This window comes from Danio aesculapii, chromosome 11, assembly GCF_903798145.1.
Source record: "Danio aesculapii chromosome 11, fDanAes4.1, whole genome shotgun sequence".
NCBI lineage: Eukaryota > Metazoa > Chordata > Actinopteri > Cypriniformes > Danionidae > Danio > Danio aesculapii.
The window spans coordinates 20,487,247-20,506,696 of record NC_079445.1 but is presented as its reverse complement, the minus strand read 5'-3'; the positions used below and the strand labels follow the sequence as shown (position 1 = coordinate 20,506,696).

Sequence of the window (19,450 nt, the reverse complement as noted above, 5' to 3'; positions counted from 1 at the left end):
ATTTTGTTTTTGCCAGTAATATTTTACTAGCTATTTTACACACTACTAGGATAATTGTATTCAGTTTAAATTGCAAATAATACAAAACATTTCTTAAGGAGAATAATAATAACCTAATTTCTAAAAGAATTAAGACTTTCTCCAGAAGAAAAATTTTATATGAAATACTGGGGAAATTCTCTTGCTCTGTTAAACATAACTTGGGAAATATTTGAAAATAATTAATTTCACGGGAGGGCTAAAAATGTCTTAATTGTATTGGAGGGTGTAGTGAACACATTGAAAAGTTTATGTCTGATAAAAGCCTATTAACTCTAATCATTGTTGCTAAACTGACTAAGTGTTTGCCCTAAAATAACAGGTTGTAAAAAGTTGTATGCAGATGAGAAGTCCGCAAACAGAAGCCCAACCAAAGCCCCACCACAAAGAGAATTTAACAGCAAAGATTCAAACAGCAACAGATCTAGGACCAGTCCAGCAACTATCATTGTATACATTGTGATAATTCCCCCTATTTTACTTTCTTTATTGTTCTCTTTAATTGTTATATTTATGGGTAATGCTGTGGTTTAATTAAATAATGTCTTTCACTGACAAAACAACTTTGATTAAAGATGAATTCATCTGCTGAGAAAACTGGATATACTGGACAATTTATACCATGTAGAAACACTACTTAATGAAATATGTGTATAACACAGTACTGTAATATGATGTTAATAAAAATATGCTTTGATTTGCTGAAATAAATGTCTTCATATAATCAGAATGGAATATGCACTTACTGTAAAACATATACTGAAAAAAGAAATCAATGGTTGCATTAGAATTGTAGATTTTAAGTCTGTTTTGCATAAAGATGAACATAAAGAGTTAATAGTGGACTCATGAAAGCAAAAACAAAGTGTTGTCTATTACTTTTTTATGTTTGCTGTATTTGACAAATCAAAGAAGAGGGAGGTGGTTAGATTTGCTTTAAACTAAAAGAACAATTTGTTTTGGGGCCCTAGGAGGATTCTTGAATTCTTCCTTGAATGTAATTTCAGTTGCTTTGGATTAAAGCGTTCACTTGCATACTTTTAAAAGCAACACAAGTGTGACAGCAAAATGAAAATATAAGTATTGATAAAGCATATTGTGGTTCTGTTGATGACAACAGCATATCTCATAGTGATTATAAAATATATTTTATTTCTCATAAAAGTAATGTGACTGTTTATATTATTATTATACTATATTATTAGCATATATTAAATGCACTAGATGCTGATATTGTGTTTTTTATTAGGAAGTTAATATACATTTCTTTACTGAGACAACAACTCTGTAAAGTCTGAAAGCTGATATTTTATATATAAAAAAGAAACTTGCAATGATGATGCATGGAATGATGATGGAATTAAAATGTAGTTCTAGCTGTACACATCACACAAATGTTGCCTTTTTAAAACACTATACTTTGATGTGTGTAGTGTCACCATTTCAAAACATTTTGTGTCATATTATTTAGCTTTTTCTGTAAAAGGATTGCCAAGAAAAGGAGAATGTGCCAATTCAATCTTGAACTTATGCTTTGATTTTGTGCCCAATCAAAGGCCATTCTTAACACATAAATGTAATTCTTAGTGTTGGATGTCACTAAAAGATATGGTGTGAGAAATTACTCAAGGTCTTGAGTTCTTACAGTTCTTTAGAATTTCAGTTTTGATTTCAAAAAAGGAAATTAAGCAATTCAATGTTGTACGTCTTGTATTTTTAGATGATTTTTGATGATCTTTGGCTTCAATTTATCTGTGCTCAAGTATCTGTAAGGTTGTTATCTATGATTTGTTAAGAATAACATTATTATCATTATCATTAGTAGTATTATTATATTGTGTTTTCTTAAATTTTTCAAGTCAGAATTCAAGTGAGCTATTAGTATGCCTCTGTTAGACTAAAAATTAATTATAGTTTCAGTCTGCTTATTTCTCACAAAAATACTTACAACTGCACATAATTACAGTTGGCTTTACTAAGATATACATATTTGGCCTATACTCATTGTTTTGATTGAGTTTGATTTGTTTGGATTGAATATTTACAAGTATTGCATTGTATTTATAACTGACTTCCATCTTTGGTAATCCAAAAATAATTCAAAAGTTAGGTCTATATTTTACTCAACTTTTGGTTGAAACAACTGAGCATTGTCTCGAGTATTTGTTAACTTTGATCGAAAGTGCAAATTTTTTTTCACATAGTTTTACATATATTGTATTGTCTTATAATCAACTTAAATAGGATTACAGTAGTTTAAAAAGGTCAAAAAATAATAAATACAAATATTTATATAAAGTCCACTTAAGAGATAGTTTTATCTGTTGCAGTACAAATGATGTACAAGTTCACCTGTAGCTTCAGTATACAAAATAAAAAAGTTTGTAGTTATACAAATGTTAAAGTACTATTTATGTTACAAGTAATGAAAATTAACGTTTTTGTTACTGAATAAAGTAAAATATACCTGAACTTCACAAAACTGAAATTGAAAAAGTATTGTGACTTTGATGTGTTTTAAGTAATATGAAGACAAAAGTGTACAGTGCAGGATTGTACAAGCAGGAGTTACCTGGCATTTCTATTTGACTGTAATGGAGCTAAAATGAACTTTTAACTTTTTTCCTTTAGACAATAAAGTAATTGCCTTTCAGGACAATAATGTTTATGACATTACCTGTAATGGTACTTGCTTCTGGGAAATCTACTGTCGACATTTACGTGTATGCATACATACATACATACATACAAACATACATAGGCTACATTCAAACTAACATATATATATATATATATATATATATATATATATATATATATATATATATATATATATATATATATATATATATATATATATATTCATGTAATTTATCAAAGTGTGAATTTGTCTTTCATGTTTGGTTTCCTCTTCAGATTCAAATTTGTTCTGGATGTACATAATTGCTAGACATGGCAACCCATGAGTTTACGTGAGGTTATTTCTTTACAATTTCATTTTCGTTTCAAATGAAAGAACTATTATTTGAGTATTTGCGTAACACAGACAGACATAATTAACTTATAGCTGAACCTGTGGATAGTTTTTTAGCCTTTCCGTAGCCATTATGAACACCACAGTATTATTACAAATGTCACAGTGTAGCCTACAAAATTCATATGGAAATTTGAGTTTAGCGTGGTTTAACTAGCAATAAAAATAACAATATTAAAAGTCGCAAATTTAGCTTGGAGTAAAACCCTTGTTTGTTTTCTTAAGGCGCATTTTGCGGCCTATTACTTGACGTTTAACGTTTGCATTCAAGGCAAAACAACTAAAGAACTAAAACGATCAATTAAGCTAACCTAGATTTTTACTTAATAACTTACTTTTAAAAGAACGCAGACCTCTGTAAGTAATATTTATAAATAAATCTCAACTTACTCTTCCCAACTCTAGATGGAGCGCTTGTCCTAATGTTGTCCTCTCGAGCACTCACTTCCGCACACTAGTTGGTAGTCATGGTAACGCTAGGCTTCGCCATGGGCTGTACACATCGGACAGCTTTGCTTTCGGAGAGTGTGATCGCAGGAAAATACTAGCGGTTATTATAATGACAAAGTTAGGGTTTCTGTTGTATGTAGTGGCGATATTTTCTTTCATAAAGCTACAATCACATGACAGAGTTTGATTTTTATTTATTTTCGTCTCTCTGAAACGACAATAAATGGCTTCTTATACAGTCGAAGAGTTTGAGCTCAGCCGGAAACATGAGGATATGTGAGTCGGTTTGTTTCTTTGACAATAGAGCTGTAAGTTAATTGTTGGTTTGTCGGTTCTAATTGTCATAATTCACTCCTGGTTATAAAACTTCACAGATTAACGTAATTATTTCCTAGTGCTGTGTTGTGGCTGGAAGGGTATCCACTCCGTAAAGCAAATGCTGGAAGTTGGTGGTTCATTTCGCTGTGGCGACCTCTGAAATAGACACTAAGCTGAAGGAAAATTATTGAATTAATGTTTTTTTTTTTCTGGTGTAGACTGGGGAAAAGAGCATTACTGCTGCAGCAGATGGAGGCGCACTATGAACAGCAGAAGGCTAAGAGAAAACAGCAGTTTCTGATGTCTCAAGCAGCGAAGCAGAGGAATGCTCAGATTCTTAAGGTTGCCGCAGCTGTAATTCTGAATTACAGTCTACATACATTGTAACTGTCTGTATATGATTATACTGTGTTGAATTCCAAGCAAGATGCATCACAGCTTTAAAATTGTATAATAAATAATCAGACTTCGTATTTTCATTTAAGGTAAGAAAATGTACAGTAGTTATGACAGCAACTCATTTTCATACTCCATCATGTGTGATTAATAGCATAAAATTCCACTTAAACCTACGGCAGCCCGGTGGCGCAGTCGCCTCACAGCAACAAGGTCGCTGGTTCGAGCCCCGGCTGGGCCAGTTGGCATTTCTGTGTGGAGTTTGCATGTTCTCCCTGTGTTGTGTGTGTGCTCCGGTTTGCCCCACAGTCCAAACACATGCCGTACAGGTAAATTGAATAAGCTAAATTGGCTGTAGTGCATGTGAGTGTGTGCAAAGAGTGTGTGGGTGTTTCTCAGTGTTGGGTTGCAGCTGGAAGGGCATCCGCTGTGTAAAACATGTGCTTGATAAGTTGGCGGTTCATTCCGCTGTGGCGAACCCTGGTTAATAAAGGGACTAAGCCGAAAAGAAAATGAATGAATGACTGAACAATTAAGTGAGCATATGACAGGCAGTTTGAGAAATATTATACAATATCTTTGTGTGTGCGTGTGTTACAATGTGCATATGTTCACTTAATTGGGATAAAAAATAATGATATACTTCTCTTAAAATATACTTTAAATTCCCTTATACATGTAATAATTTCATATAAAATCAACAAAACTAGTAGTTTACTGTGTGTTGTAATTTGATTCAAGTGTGGAGTACCTACATCAGTACCTACGTATATTTAGTGTGTTTTTTACTGTACTATATGTCTTACTTTGTCCACATGTTCAGATTCCATCTCAACTTTTGTCTAAGACAGAAAATAAGTATAATATTAATTTTCAGAGGTTTTGTTGTTTTTTCTTGCTCTATATGAGCAATATCTCGTTCATTTTTATCTATATTTAGAGTATATGGCCACTTCACACAAAAGCAAGTTTGTTATTGGGCTTATACCAGGGGTGCCCAAACTTTTTCTTATGAAGGGCCAAAAACAAAACTGGATTAAGGCTAGTGGACTGAAGGCAAATATTGGTGGGGTAATTTACCATGGCTAATTTATTTATTTATTTATTTAATAATGTTTTAAAATTACTTAAAACATTACTTTATATTAACTAATACAGTATTTTGTTGACATTTTATAATGAACTTATTACAGTAAAAACAAAACATCTCATTTATAACGAAATTATAGTTTTTGCCTTGATTTTCTTGCCGATGTCTTCTGCTAGTCCTCTATCAGTCGAGTGACAGTATTTAGATTTTTAAAAATCTGATTCATTTAGAACTTTTAATTGAAACATTTAATTTCTATTTGCTTTTTTTGTAGCTCAGCAATAAAACAAACAAAAAAGGTTACCCCAACCCTCTCCATTATACTTACTCTCCTCTCAGATGGGATGGTGGGCCAAATCAAAGGTTACAACGAGCCAACTTTGACCTGCGGGCCCTACTTTGGGCATGTCTGGTTTATACAAACAATTTATTCACACAAAATTGTAAACGAGTAAGATACCGCTGCTGAGTGTGTTAAAATCTTTTTTTGTCTGGAACTAATTTCATCCACAACAGATTGAAACATTATGTACTCACAGAATTTTATGAGACAGGTGGACTGAGAGAGTGTGGTTACCTTGATCAGACTTCATTCTTCAGGTCTTCACCATCTTTAAAATATAGTGTTACTTTAGATGTCCGCTGAAGAAAGTGAGGTCTTAGTATCCTTTTAATGTTATGATGATTACCCATGATAACGCTAGTCAAAGTGTTTGTTACATCATAATAAAAATAACCTCCATATTTGCAACCTCGATTCTTTCTTTGCTGCTGATTTAAGGCAGTTTCTTGTCGCCATCTAATAGCATTGTAGTGAAACCCACACTGAAGTCTAAAATCACCATTACCAATCACCAAATAGGCATGGGCCAGTATAAGATTCTGACGGTATGATAACCTTGGTTAAAAATATCCTGGTTTCATGGTGTTGTGGTTACTGCTGTAAAATATATTCTTTTTAAATGTCTGGGTTAAAAACTAAAACTTTTCCCCCTTTGAACTCAATTTATTTTATTTTGAAAAACATTTTCAATATTTTGGAACAGGTCAGGTTAAATAAATACTGTAAACTTAATCACTGACTTTTTCATTAGTTTCAAAAACACAAATTCAATTTAAAAGAAAACAAATAGATCTTTTCTGCTAGAGATGTTGTCCTAAAAACTAACAAACAAACCAAAAAAAATCATACATATACTGTAAGAACGGTATAGCAGAAAATTTTGGCAGTTTTAAAACCTTGACTTTTGCAAACCGTGGTATACCTTGAAAACAGCTATCGTCTCATCACCAAAGAGGCAATGTTGATTTGTTGTTGTTGTTTTTTTTTTTTTACAATTAACTGTATTTGTAGAATAAAAAATGTCATTTTCACATTTGTTATTTTTCAGTTTGATAAACTTATTTTAGAAACACTTTCTTAAATTGCAGGGCATTTGTTATATAACTGAATTATCCTTCATGCTTCTGAGCCAAACTCAAAAATGATTTCTGTATGTTTAAAAAGCATTTTGTGTTTATTTCTTACATGTGTGTTTATGTATATTTCATTTGCAGGATTTAGAAAATGCTGAAAAAAATCTTCAAACCAGACAGCTCCTTCATCCAAATATTATTAGCCTTGAGGTAAAGTATTGGGCTAGCTTACCTCCTTTATTTAAAAATAATATAAAATAAAATAGTATAAAGTCTTGTAAAATAAAACTGTTGTAGAGATGCGGCTGTTATGGTGAACTAAAATGCATTTTAATATTTTGATGTGATATGATTTTTTTATGCAACAGATGACAGAATGAAATGTTACTCTTACTAAAGATGTAAGAATTTAATACAAAAGTGGAAATTGACAAATGAACTGCTCTTAATTTTTTGTTGTCTTGTCATAGACTCGGTATTGGGCCTCAGTTGAAAGAAATCTGCCAGAATGGGAGCAGTATTTGCTTGGGAAAGGACAACCACCTTTAAGCGAATCTGAGAGAAAGTTAAAGCAACAGAGACAGAAAACGACACCACAAGATCTCGCACCTACGCAGTGCAGGGGTAAACCCCCTCGACCCAAACCTCGATGACATAACTCTATGAGGTGTGTAGCCGATTTGTGTGTGTTATGATGATATGTTAAGATCATCACTGTAGCACCTTACAATGGTTACAATGAGGTAATATTAATGCATTATGATTAAAGTAGGAGTAAAATGAGCAATACATTTGATTAAATCTCAAGTTTTTTGTGTATTTTAGCTGAGGGACATCAAATCAGGTTTTTATACTAGTGGGAAAGTGCTAGGGTGTCTGGAATTGTTTGAAAACAAATTCTGTAATTATTAATATAAACAATATCATTTTCCAATTATTTAAAATAAGTTAAACACATTAATATAAAATAGAAATTGGATTCAAATAGCTTGCTGTAATATAAAATTAATAGCACATAAATGTGATTAAACATTATTCAAATAAATTATACAAACTTTAATTGAAAAAAAGGCGAACACTTATTAGTCAGATTAGCAACAATAGTTAAAATACTAATTATATTAAAACAAATAATAAAAAATAAGTTAAAATATTTGTATAGAAAAATATAAATATTAATATTATGTATAAAAATGATAATGAGCAGAAAAATTTGTAGTTAAATGCAGTAACTTAATAGTAAATAATTATTTTCCAGATTATAATTGATAATATATTGTATAATATATAAAATTAAATAATTCATAATAAATTGTGATAATATATATATATATATTATATTAGGCATGGTTGATCTCATTTAAGGGTCCACAGCATGTAAAAAGTTGAAACCACCACCATTAACTGAAGCAGCATTTACAAATGATTCAGTGTTTCATTTCAATTGTTGAAATTTAAAGGAACTTATTACTTTCGTTATTGTTGGGTCTTATTAACTGTGCAATGTGTATGCAATGTAATGCATATGGCAAAGTGTTACCATCATAATGTGTATGTGTGTGTCTTGCGGGGTATTGGGGGGGTATGAGGGGGCATTTTTTAATCCACATGGGGGCGATACTGACTACAATTTCTGGGCCAAACACACAACATCCTTTCTTCTGTATAATGGAAAATAATAAATAAATTATTAAAACGATGCATCTTTTACTTAAACATTTAATTTTTTATACTTTTTATGGATTTTGTGCCACATAGTTTGCTATTACTATTTAAAAAATACCTTTAGGTAGTAAATTACACAATATCGTTGGTGTTTGTTTACAGAAGAGAATTTAAACAGTAAAGTTATTGTAAACAAATTGTCAAACAATTAAGTTAGGCTCTTTTTTATTCAGCTTAAGTCACTAGTCTCTAGATACACATCTGCAAGTTCATCTTGGGCGTTTTTGTATGTTGCTCTAAACCCCACAACCTCTTACCTGAACCCTCAACAACGGTGAGGTCATGGCTGCCATTACACAAAGCCTCTCTGAGCACTTCAGCTGCCCACATCATAATTGCTATTGTATTATCCGCCTGTTGAAAGGTCAGCCACTTAAAGTTGAGTGTTAAGTTGACTAAAACTTAAAAAAGGGCACAATTGGTCATTTGAAAACCACTGGGGTTTTGTGAATCCAGACTTAAAACCAGATTCAACTTTATATAAATGTTGTTTAGTTTCTTTTCCAAATTTGAGGAATTTTCATACAACCCTTGATGTTTTGCATGAATCCTGGGATTAATATCTGTTCAATTATAAACACTCAGTGAAGTTTTCTAAAACTGGATACAATGATGTGTCATTATCTCCTCACAGTTCATCTAGCGAATATTAAAAAACAGCTTATTAAAATAATCTAAAGATTCTCATTAGACCATAATTAACCACAAAATCTTGATAATAAATCTTTCCATAGCAATATTATGAACATACAGTATTAAATAAGAAAATTAAAGTGATGGTTCACCTAAAATTGAAATCTCTGTAATTGTTTGCTCATTCTTTCTTTTTTGACACAAAAGAAGATATTTTGAGGAGTTGAAAAGTTCGTCCATTGAATAATAAAAGGCAACTTATTAGAATAAACGAAAGACTCTCATTAGACCACAAATAACAGCAAAGACTTGAAGATAAACTCCCTGCACAGCAATATTATAAACATACAGTATTAAATAAAATATTAAAGGGAAAGTTCACCCAAAGATGAAATCTCTGAAAACATTTGCCCATTCTCCATTAGTTCTAAATCTGTTTTGAATTTCTTTCTTTTGTTGACACTAAAGAAGATATTTTGAAGAATGTTGGAAAGCAGCGGCCATTGACTTCCATAGTATTTTTTCGCTTCTACTATGGATTTGAATGGCTGTTGGTTTCCAACATTCTTTACAATATCTTGTTTTGTGATGAACAGAAGAAACAAATTCATAAACATTTACAACCACATGAATGTAAGTTAATGGTTATCAAATTTTTAACTATTATATAATGTACTGTAGAGAATAAAAATAGAAAAAAATTTTGAGGAATAAAACCGTGAACAGATATGCTTCCAAATATCTAATATCTAAATACTGTTAGAATACAACGCTTAACATGATATTAGTGGCAAATGAAAACAAAGAATGAATTCAAAATTACCTCTTACTCAATTTTCTCGAAGAATATGGATTATTTGTAGTACAACCTTATTCAAATGAATTTGTTTCAGTTCTTTTCAATGGAATTTCCCCAAACTTCCAATATATAAACAAATGTATATATTGTACACTGACATATACTTTCAGCCTCTTGTTCTTTACCTCATAATCTTTTAACGTTTTGTGTACCGGGAGAGACTACAGCCCGTGACCTAGCCTAATTGGATGATCAAACTGGTTGTGGGTGACACGGAGTGGCGGCTTGACAAACGCGATCATCTGGATGGTCAATGTTGAAGTGGTGCTGGTTGGCAGCTGCCCTTCCTCCTCAGCTGGGACTCTTGCCCCTGAGGTCAGGGCACCAGTCGAGGCCACCAGATTGGCGGGGTCCGTTGGTGGGGGTCAGTTGGCCGTGGAGGGGTGGAGAATTGTGGGTGTGGGTGAACGGCAAGACGGCAAATTATCTAAAAGGGTTTTGAAGAGCACGATCTGGAGCCCTTCCAAATGACTAGTTCTGCATTATATATTCTAATGGGGAAAGGCCTGAGGTGATTTGGCTACAGATACCACTGCCAACTGAGGCTGTCAGAGCCCAGGCACAGGCCAAGACCAAATGTTGGAGATCAGATCCGGGTCTCAGACACCTGGATGTCTGCCAGAGCTTGAGGAGTGTTATAGAGAGATGATAGAGCAAAGCTGGTTCTTATTAAACATTGTGTGTCTGTAGAAATGTTAATTGTGGAGTTGTGATCATGCCGTTTGAAATAAGAAATTTTGATTATGTTGGCCAGTATGACATATTGTGTACATTTTTCTGTTAAAAAAATGTTGGAGTATTTCTATTAATCTTTTGTAATTCTTTTTTTTTTTGAAAAGATAAATCTATAGACTGCATGTATTTTTCTATTGGAATCAATTAAAAAAATCAATGAATAATACAATCGTTTTACCATTTATAATATGTTAACAATAATTAATTATATACAGTTAAAATCAGAATTATTAAACCTCCTTTGAATTTTTTTTAAATATATTTCCCAAATTATGTTATAACAGAGCAAGGAAATTTTCACAGTATATCTAATATTTTTTCTTCTGGAAAAGTCTTTTTTCTATTTGTTTTATTTTGGCTAGAATAAAAGCCGTTTTTGTTTTTTTTAAAAACCATTTAAGGTCAATATTATAATATTTACAATAACTTTACAATAACTTGCCTAATACCCTAACCTGCCTAGTTAACCTAATTAACCTAGTTAAGTCTCTAAATTTCACTTTAAGCTGTATAGAAGTGTCTTAAAAAATATCTAGTCAAATATTTACTGTCATCATGGCAAAGATAAAATAAATAAGTTATTAGAAATGAGTTAAAACTAGAATTGCGTTGAAAAAATCTCTCCGTTAAACAGAAATTGGGGAAGAAAATAAACATGAGGCTAATAATTCGGGGGGGGGGGGGGGGGGGGGGGGGGGGGGGGGGGGGGGGGGGGGGGATAATAATTCTGACTTCAACTGTATTAGATGTCTCAAATAAAAAATGTCATAATTGCAGATTGCGTGCATTGTTATTATTTGAATTGCTGATACAATTATGTGATAATATTTTTAAAGATCTCTAAAGATATTTTAGGATCAATTAATATTCAATAATTACATCTCTGAAACAAATATGTTACAATTCTAGATTTAGCACATTTTAAAAATAGGTGACAAAAAATATATAATTACATTTTAGGGTATGTGTATTAGTTGTTGCTAATGAAACACCTAAAAAAATGTTACACTTGCAGTTTTTTTGTATTCTCATTCATCTAGTTAAGAAAAATTCATTGAATTAAGCAAAAAAAAAAAGCATAATTAATACTAGTGATTATGCCACATTGTTCTGTTTAAATAACTTGAAAATAACCAACAAAAAGGAATATAATGAAACATCCAAGCATTTCTTTTCAGCATCAATCATCAGAACTCAAAAGCAGTATAAATATTATAATGTCTCCTTAGCTAAACACATTCGTCTTCCATCAGAAACATACCACCCATTGCTCCCAAAGGAGCTTTTCACTGCTAAAGATCTTTGTCAATGTAGTGCACTTAAACACGAATAGCTTTTGCTCAGGAGCCTGTTGGGGAATTCTCTCCATTCTTGAAACTATTATTCCACCACTAGTGCTGGTCATAAGGGGACTCCTGTTGGGTTTTTGTTCTGGCTAACTTATACGTCATTCTGTTTTGTATTGATTTGGGGTTTGGATGTTGTTATTTTCCCTCTTACCTCACTGGAACCCTTTACCCAAAATAATCAAAGCATCCACTCAGTCTCAGTATTTCATGCCAAATATATTCAGTAGACTGTATTTTGATCAGAATTCCACCACGGGCCGGGCATAAAATCACAGCCTAAGGGATCAGCCGGTGACACATCGCCTTATATCAAATCCCCTGCTTTCTAACTTGGTGTATTGAAGAGAGTACCAGCTTAACAGCGGGGTTTTTGGTCTGAGTTAATTAAGACCCATCCATTGGGAAACAGGCAGTGGAGATTGTCCTGAAAGGGCATCCTGGGTCAAAAGATTAGCACCGGACATCCCAGATTTACTGATCCTGCCAAACAATGAGACTGGTTTCAGGTCACTTGTCTATGTAAAACAGCAATCTAAACTATCTACTAATCATCAGCACCTTAGTTCCTAACACTGTGCGTTTATATTTCTATGAAAAGCGGGGGGGATGAGATTGGTAAATGTGGAACGGTATGTTTCGAGGTCAGACCTTCGTCTCTTTTAAGACACTGTGGGTAAAGAGTTGGACGAAGGGACAGAAGGTCCCCTTCAGCTGCGTGGCCTGAAGCTCTCAAGACTGCTTGTGAATGGAGGTCATACCCGAGACTGACATTGATGTGAGTCCCGGCACTGCCTCGACACCTTAAAGCAATAAAGCTCCTTCTGTGAGCATGCCCTTGACGTACAGGCCCGACGTACCGCTGCCTGCCACTCAGTGCCCTGCATGATGGGGAATGCTTTATTCTGCTCGTTTAGGAATGCCAGTGTAAACACAGAAAGCATTTTTTGCATGATAATATTTTGTACTTTGTAAACAAGGGTGTCTAAAATTATTAATTCATATAAGTTTGATTGTCTTTATATTCATATTATTGAAAAGTGCAGTCGCATGAGTTAAAAAGTAACTTTAAAGTTTTTTAACCATAAAAAAAGGTTATGAATAATGTGATGTCATATTACATTTGATCTGAAAGATCCGTGTGTGGTCATATGAAGGTCAAGATTTGTGAGGATTTTTCTAAAACCTTTGTGTCTACTCGTTATATTTTATTTATTTTATTTTTATTTATAGTTTCTTTTAACATCACAAAAAAAGTCTTTAAGTTGATTACACCTATTTGATGGATTAAATCCAAATTTTAGAACAAAACTGAAACATTTTGTGGTAAAAATGATGTTATCGTATTTTTGTTTTGTTTTGTTTCGTTTTTTGGAACATTTAAAAAGACTTAAATTGTATAATTTAAGTCTAACTTAACTAAAATAAAAGTTAAATTGTATAATTTCTTTCACTTTCTTTGGCAGAAATAAATAACAATTTTCAAGAAAATTTTAGAACAAAACAGGTTTATGCTGTTTATGTTTTATATACTGCTGATATTATATTTTTAGCTTTTCATGCACACTTTAAAACATTAAATGTCTTTTTTATTTAACAAATTTGCACCATGACATTTCTTTTTACTTTAAGACACTCTAAATTATAGGTGTTTTTTTTTCCGAAACAACAAAAATTGAATTTTTTAAAAATATTCTGCACAACTGTGAAGCAAACACTTTTATAAATATCTTTTTATTGATGAACCCTATGTTTTGGCGGATAAGATATGTTCAGATAAACTATATTTTAGAAAAAAAAACTGCTTATACGTTTTACAAAAGGAAGTAATTTTGTTAAAAAGCATTTTTTTTTTTTTTTTGCATAATGGAGGTGGCAGGCACATTTTCTTCGATTTTTTTACATGAAGTCTCAGTTATTCGTTCGCAGCCCGTGAAACTGGATTAAACAACATATTGTCAGGTTGACCTCCTTTATCATCATCGTCTTGGACATAAATACGTGTACAGAACACCATGCGGTCGCTTGGCTGAGTCCGTCTTTTCAACACCGTCCTGCGGGAACGGATCCAAAGAGCGCGCGCCTGACGCTCATTAACTTTCCCCTTGGCGCGCCTCAATGCGCCTCGCGAGCGCTTTGTGCCAAGAAGCAATGCTCCTCTTAACAACAACTACAACTAGCCCGCTCTTCTCCAACTGGGAGAGAAATTGCTTTCCAAAACGATGGAAGGAGGAAGGTTTAATTAGAATTTCATTTGGGCTAAACTGAGAGAAACGATGTAGTTAACATTTGGTGGACTTAATTGGGGCCTTTTCTTCCTCGCCCCCTTAAAAATGCTGACGCTACCCCCGTTAATCTTCCATTTACAATCAATTGAGTTGACCAAACAAAAGTCTAGCTCTTTTTTTCTTCCTGTCTCAGCCGGGGCTTTTGTCGCTTGTAAATGCCTCAATTTCGGCTGATCTCTGTCGTGTACATGCTCTCCGCTGTTGACAGTTCATTAATGCGCTCTTGTCCCTATAATCCCTCTCGCCGCGTTACATGTGCATGCAATAATGAGCTCCGTTGTCAATTAACATGTTTCTAGAAGCAAAACCGGTTGCTCAGATGTTTGAAAGGTAAGTGCAGAAAAAGGCCAACTAGACTGCCTTTAGGTTGTTTTCTTCACCGCAATCTTTTTTAGGCGCTAGGCAAGATAGGCAGCTTCCTACAAAAGGGATTTTTTTATACACACACAAACATGTCTTTTGGTGAGACCCGCCTCCACTGCTATTTTCCCAGACCCCTTCGCCACCAGAAATGCTCTGTTTTCGGTTCATCATTTTACGGATGGCGTTTTGTAGTTTAATAACCCATCGTCAGCACAAAAACAAAACCAAAAGCACTTTTAATTGCTGCTTTGAAGTTTTTTGTTAGTTTTTTTAAATATAATATTAGAGTTACAACCAAGTTTATTTCACTTTTAGACCACTTTAATTAAAATTGGAAACACGTGTTACTTTTTTAACATTTTTTTATGTTTTTTCCTTTGTCGGATAAAATATTTGAAAGAAATCGATAATATTTAAGAACAGTAGAAATTCGCTATGGCTCATTTTTTAATGCTTTGACAATGCCTTTTTCGTTTATTAAATTACGAGACTCCAGTTCCTTGCATTTATGCAAAATACATTAAAATAAATATAGAATTTTATAAAGACGATTTAAAGTAATAGTTCAATCAAAAATAAAAATAAAAACATTCTGTCATTGTTTACTCATCCACCACTTGTTTCAAACCTGTTTCAGTTTCTTTCTTCTGTTGAATACAAAGACATACAGAAGAATGTCGGGGGGAACACAAAAACTTTTTGTGACTACTATGGATGCCAATTTTTCCCCCAACATTCTTCAGAATATTTTGTTTTGTGTTCAGCCGAAGATGGAAATTCATAAAAGTTTAGAACCACTTGAGATCAAATAAATGTGCAGGGAATTTCCTTTTTTTGGGTGAACTATACCTTTAACACCTTTCAAACGTTTTAATTGGCACATGTTGTTCTTAAAAATATTGTTTTAATATATTATTTTAAAACGCACCCATGTAAAAAAGCTCTTTAGGGAATTGTTCACTTACTGGTTCTGTATATATCAAAAGTGGATCTTCTATTATTTTAATATAATGCATTTTAATATTGTAGAACATTGGATATTAAAATGTGTTTAGAAATGATATATGTATATTATTTTACTAGTCGTTTTTATATGTAGGTTTTAATTTCTTTATAGTTTTATAACCTTAAACTGAAAACATCCAAAACAACAAAACTATTATAATACATCAACCAGCAATCTATATCAACCAAATCAGTTTGTATCAGCTTTTATTTCAGGTTATAATTTTTGTTTTGGACAGTACAGGTTGAACATCTCGAATCCCGCTTATCCCTCTTGAAGCGTCCTGATTTATGATTTAAAAAAATTCACACCCTATATTCCACACGGGATGACATTCGAACGCTGCAGAATGAAATAAAGACACTTCTGTTCAAACACGTTTTAGAACCGTGCCTCAGAGGAGGTGAATAGGCCATTCAACTTGTAATATTAGTCTTCCTCGTGGTCCCAAGACGTGGGCATAATTGCTAATTGGGCTGTAATTGGGAGAGCGAGATTTAGGATCACGCGCTCGTCTCTCATCAGAATTTCTGTTAGCGTGTAAGGATAATATTGTTCCAGGATCCGTGCGCGGAATACATTATTGTTTATTAATGCTGCGGTGATGAGAAGAAGTGGGAGAAGTGTAGTCCATTTTCCACCTTCTGATGAACACGACTTGATGCGCTGGAGCTTCCCCTGAGGCTCTTTAGTTGATTAACGTAATAGGTTTTCAAGAGTCCATGTTTTATCTGATAATTTGAGCCATTAAACCGAAGTCAAGTGTACGGTCACAGAGGCAGAGTCGTGTATCAAATGTCTGAGTGAAAGCACAGGCTTGAACTCCACCAGACATGTCATTATGAGTTTTAAATTAAACTGGCTACTCACTGAATGGCTGCAGGCAATAGATCGGTAGATATTTATTATATTTGATAGATGAGCGAGTCATCGTGCTTTGATTTTATTAAACCATAAAATTGGTACAGCGTGAAGTTTATGCATCCAATTTACTGTAAATTGGCCAATTACAGCCTGTTTCTAAAAAAAAGGCGCAGGTATTTTTCCTCAAACATTTTCTTCACTTTAAAAATTGTTTTTCCGATTGAATGTTTTTAGTCACCATTTTCGTATTTTAATATTTAAAATGACAAATTTCGCAAATTTACAAATCGTTAAAATCTGCAGTTTCACAAATATGAAAAATCCTTCTAAAATAAAAACCTGAATTAAATTAATAAGGTGAGACAAACAAATGTGAATTGTCAATTCTACCAGTAGAAAACAACATCAATCCGACATTATTGTGTTTCTGATTTTATTTTAGCATATTTGCTTTACTGCGTCAACAAATTTACAAATTTATCAAACATTTCTTTTTTACACATAGGTTGCATTTATTTATAAAACGCTTTTCCCTCTAGTCTACAAATAATTGCTTCATAGCCCCGTATGGCAGTGGTTTCATTAAATAATATTTTATTCTATTTTATGTACAATTCCTTGATGATGTTATGATTCCCCAGTCCAGTTCATCTTCGTTCGTGTCGGTGGAAGATGTCAAAGCACCACAAAAAAATTGTACGGTTCATCAGTTTCAGTCAAAACTGGTCGCGTCTCAGTTTTGGTGTCCTCTGGAAGAATCGTTTCCGCCGGATAAACAATTAGCGTTATCGTGCAATTTCCGTATGTGCTTTTTCAAGTCAAAGTTCCTGCAGAAGCCTTTCCCGCAGGTCCCACAGGTAAAGGGCTTCTTGTCGTTGTGCGTATGCATGTGAAACGTGAGGTTATAGATCTGATGGAAGGCTTTGCTACAGATTGAACACTTGTACTGTTTCTCGCCGCTGTGGGTTAGTTTGTGGTTCTTGTAATTCCCTGAAAAAAGAACAAAACAACCATGTAAGTGTTTCCCTAAACAGGTCAACAGTTCACAATTAACTTATATTTAACAGAAGAGTTTCACTTCCAAGCCTTCCCTAATCAGCACTTTTCACGTTGAAGTCAAGAAGTTGTCAAACTTAGTTAATATCACGCCGAGAACTGTCGACGTACAAAGGAGTTAAAGGTCTGTGTTTTGACCCGTATAAAATGTAAAATATAATGGTAAGTAGTCAGTAGAGAAACAAATTTATTGTTTAAAATTGGTTACCTTGCTTCAGCAACTAACAATGATGCAAATTTAACATTTTATTTTATCTACAGGCCTATACACAACAAATATTTTACATATTTAAAAATTTATTTAAAAACTTGTACCTTTTTGATGAAAACCCTTTCCACAAAATTCGCAGACGAATGGTTTGTATCCCGCATGAATTCGAATGTGTGTGTTCAACGTAGAGCTTCTGTTGAAAGCTTTTCCACACTGGTTACACTTGTGAGGTTTCTCCTGTAAATAAAACCAGAGTTAATCACTTGAGTGCATTTTATTAAAATTATATATATATATATATATATATATATATATATATATATATATATATATATATATATATATATATATATATATATGTTTTTTTTTTTTTTTTACTTACCTGTGTGTGAATAATTTTATGTCTACACAACGTGCTGGCTTGTCGGAAACCTTTCCCGCATACTTTACACACGAACGGCCGCGCGCCTGTGTGTACCGGCATGTGGCGAGTGAGGTTATAGTGCGCGTTGAAGACCTTTAATAGAGAATAAAAACTACTCAATAAACCATCAGCAATTCATGTACTATTTTACTTTACCTCATCCCGTCAAAACAATTTAAAATATTCACAATTTACCTTTCCACAAACTTCACACGTAAAGTTCTTGGGTTTCCCGTCAGCAGAGCAGTTATTCGATTTGCTGTGCGCTTTCACTCCATTCTTCTCCGTCAGATTGTGGTTTTCCCGCACGATTTGGTCCAGTTGCCCGGGCAGATGCTCTTTATGTGGGTACTGAGGTGTGGGGAATTTCTCGGGAGAAACGCAAGCAAGTTTGGCGTTCTCCAACAAGAGGAGCTTCTGATGCGCGCTTATGGCTTGTGCTTGAGAGTTCGCGATTGCCGAAGAAAATAAATGTCCACTCAGCAGCTCGGACTGATGATAAGCAGAGTCCAGGTAATTGAAATAACACAAGGATCCGTTGGCGGGCATAGCCAGCGCCTGGTGTATCACCTGCGGTTTTATGACCCTGCTCCCCGGCAGCACCGAGTGCTTGATCCCCGCGTCCGCTTTGCTGCAAACGCCGCAGTTGGCTTTACACATGGCCGCTGAAGTGCATAGTGCTCCCCTGAAATTAACTTTCCAGAACTCTGAATAGTTCATTAAAGCCTTGGCCTGCAAGTCGTAGCTGAACGGTTGGATCGGGATCATGCAGGGAATTGGTGTACACAAGCCGACCGTCTTCTTCCCTTCGGATCGCTCCTCCGCAGCTGCGGCTTTCGGTTCCGACGTCTTGGACATGATTCTGTCGATAGAAAAGGCCAGGGACTTGGGTGCAGCCGTGGCCCCGCTCCTGTCGTCTAGTCTCGGGCAGGACATCGCTGTTTCCAGAGGAAGAGAGCTCGCCATTTCTACCCAACTTGGTGTGAGCATCGACCAGCCGCCCCGTCCTCTCCTGCTGAATTCCAGAGAAGCCAGGACACGCACCAGTTTAATAAGCACCTTGCTTTTACAATGTCACCCATTTGCATTCAAATGGCCATCCCCAGAACAATAGCATCCAGGGGTACCCGATTAATGCTCATTAACTAGTACACACAAAATTAACAGGACATTACAGAGCTCGTTAAGCAGAGAATA

General features: G+C 34.2%; 2 protein-coding genes across 2 annotated transcripts; one reads left to right on the top strand and one right to left on the bottom strand.

Annotated features, from left to right (window-relative positions):
- Window positions 1–3,548: 3,548 nt before the first annotated feature.
- On the top strand, window positions 3,549–8,405 carry cep15 (centrosomal protein 15). Its single transcript, XM_056468411.1, has 4 exons — window positions 3,549–3,799; window positions 4,060–4,183; window positions 6,885–6,953; window positions 7,214–8,405. The coding sequence occupies exons 1-4, from the start codon at window positions 3,747–3,749 to the stop codon at window positions 7,394–7,396; spliced, it is 429 nt and encodes a 142-aa protein (XP_056324386.1). The 5' UTR covers window positions 3,549–3,746; the 3' UTR covers window positions 7,397–8,405.
- An 8,890-nt stretch (window positions 8,406–17,295) lies between these two features.
- On the bottom strand, window positions 17,296–19,243 carry fezf2 (FEZ family zinc finger 2). Its single transcript, XM_056468664.1, has 4 exons — window positions 18,449–19,243; window positions 18,212–18,346; window positions 17,934–18,066; window positions 17,296–17,552 (listed from the first exon to the last, which is right to left on the bottom strand). Exons 1-4 carry the CDS (start codon window positions 19,241–19,243, stop codon window positions 17,296–17,298), a joined length of 1,320 nt encoding a protein of 439 aa, XP_056324639.1.
- Window positions 19,244–19,450: the final 207 nt, after the last annotated feature.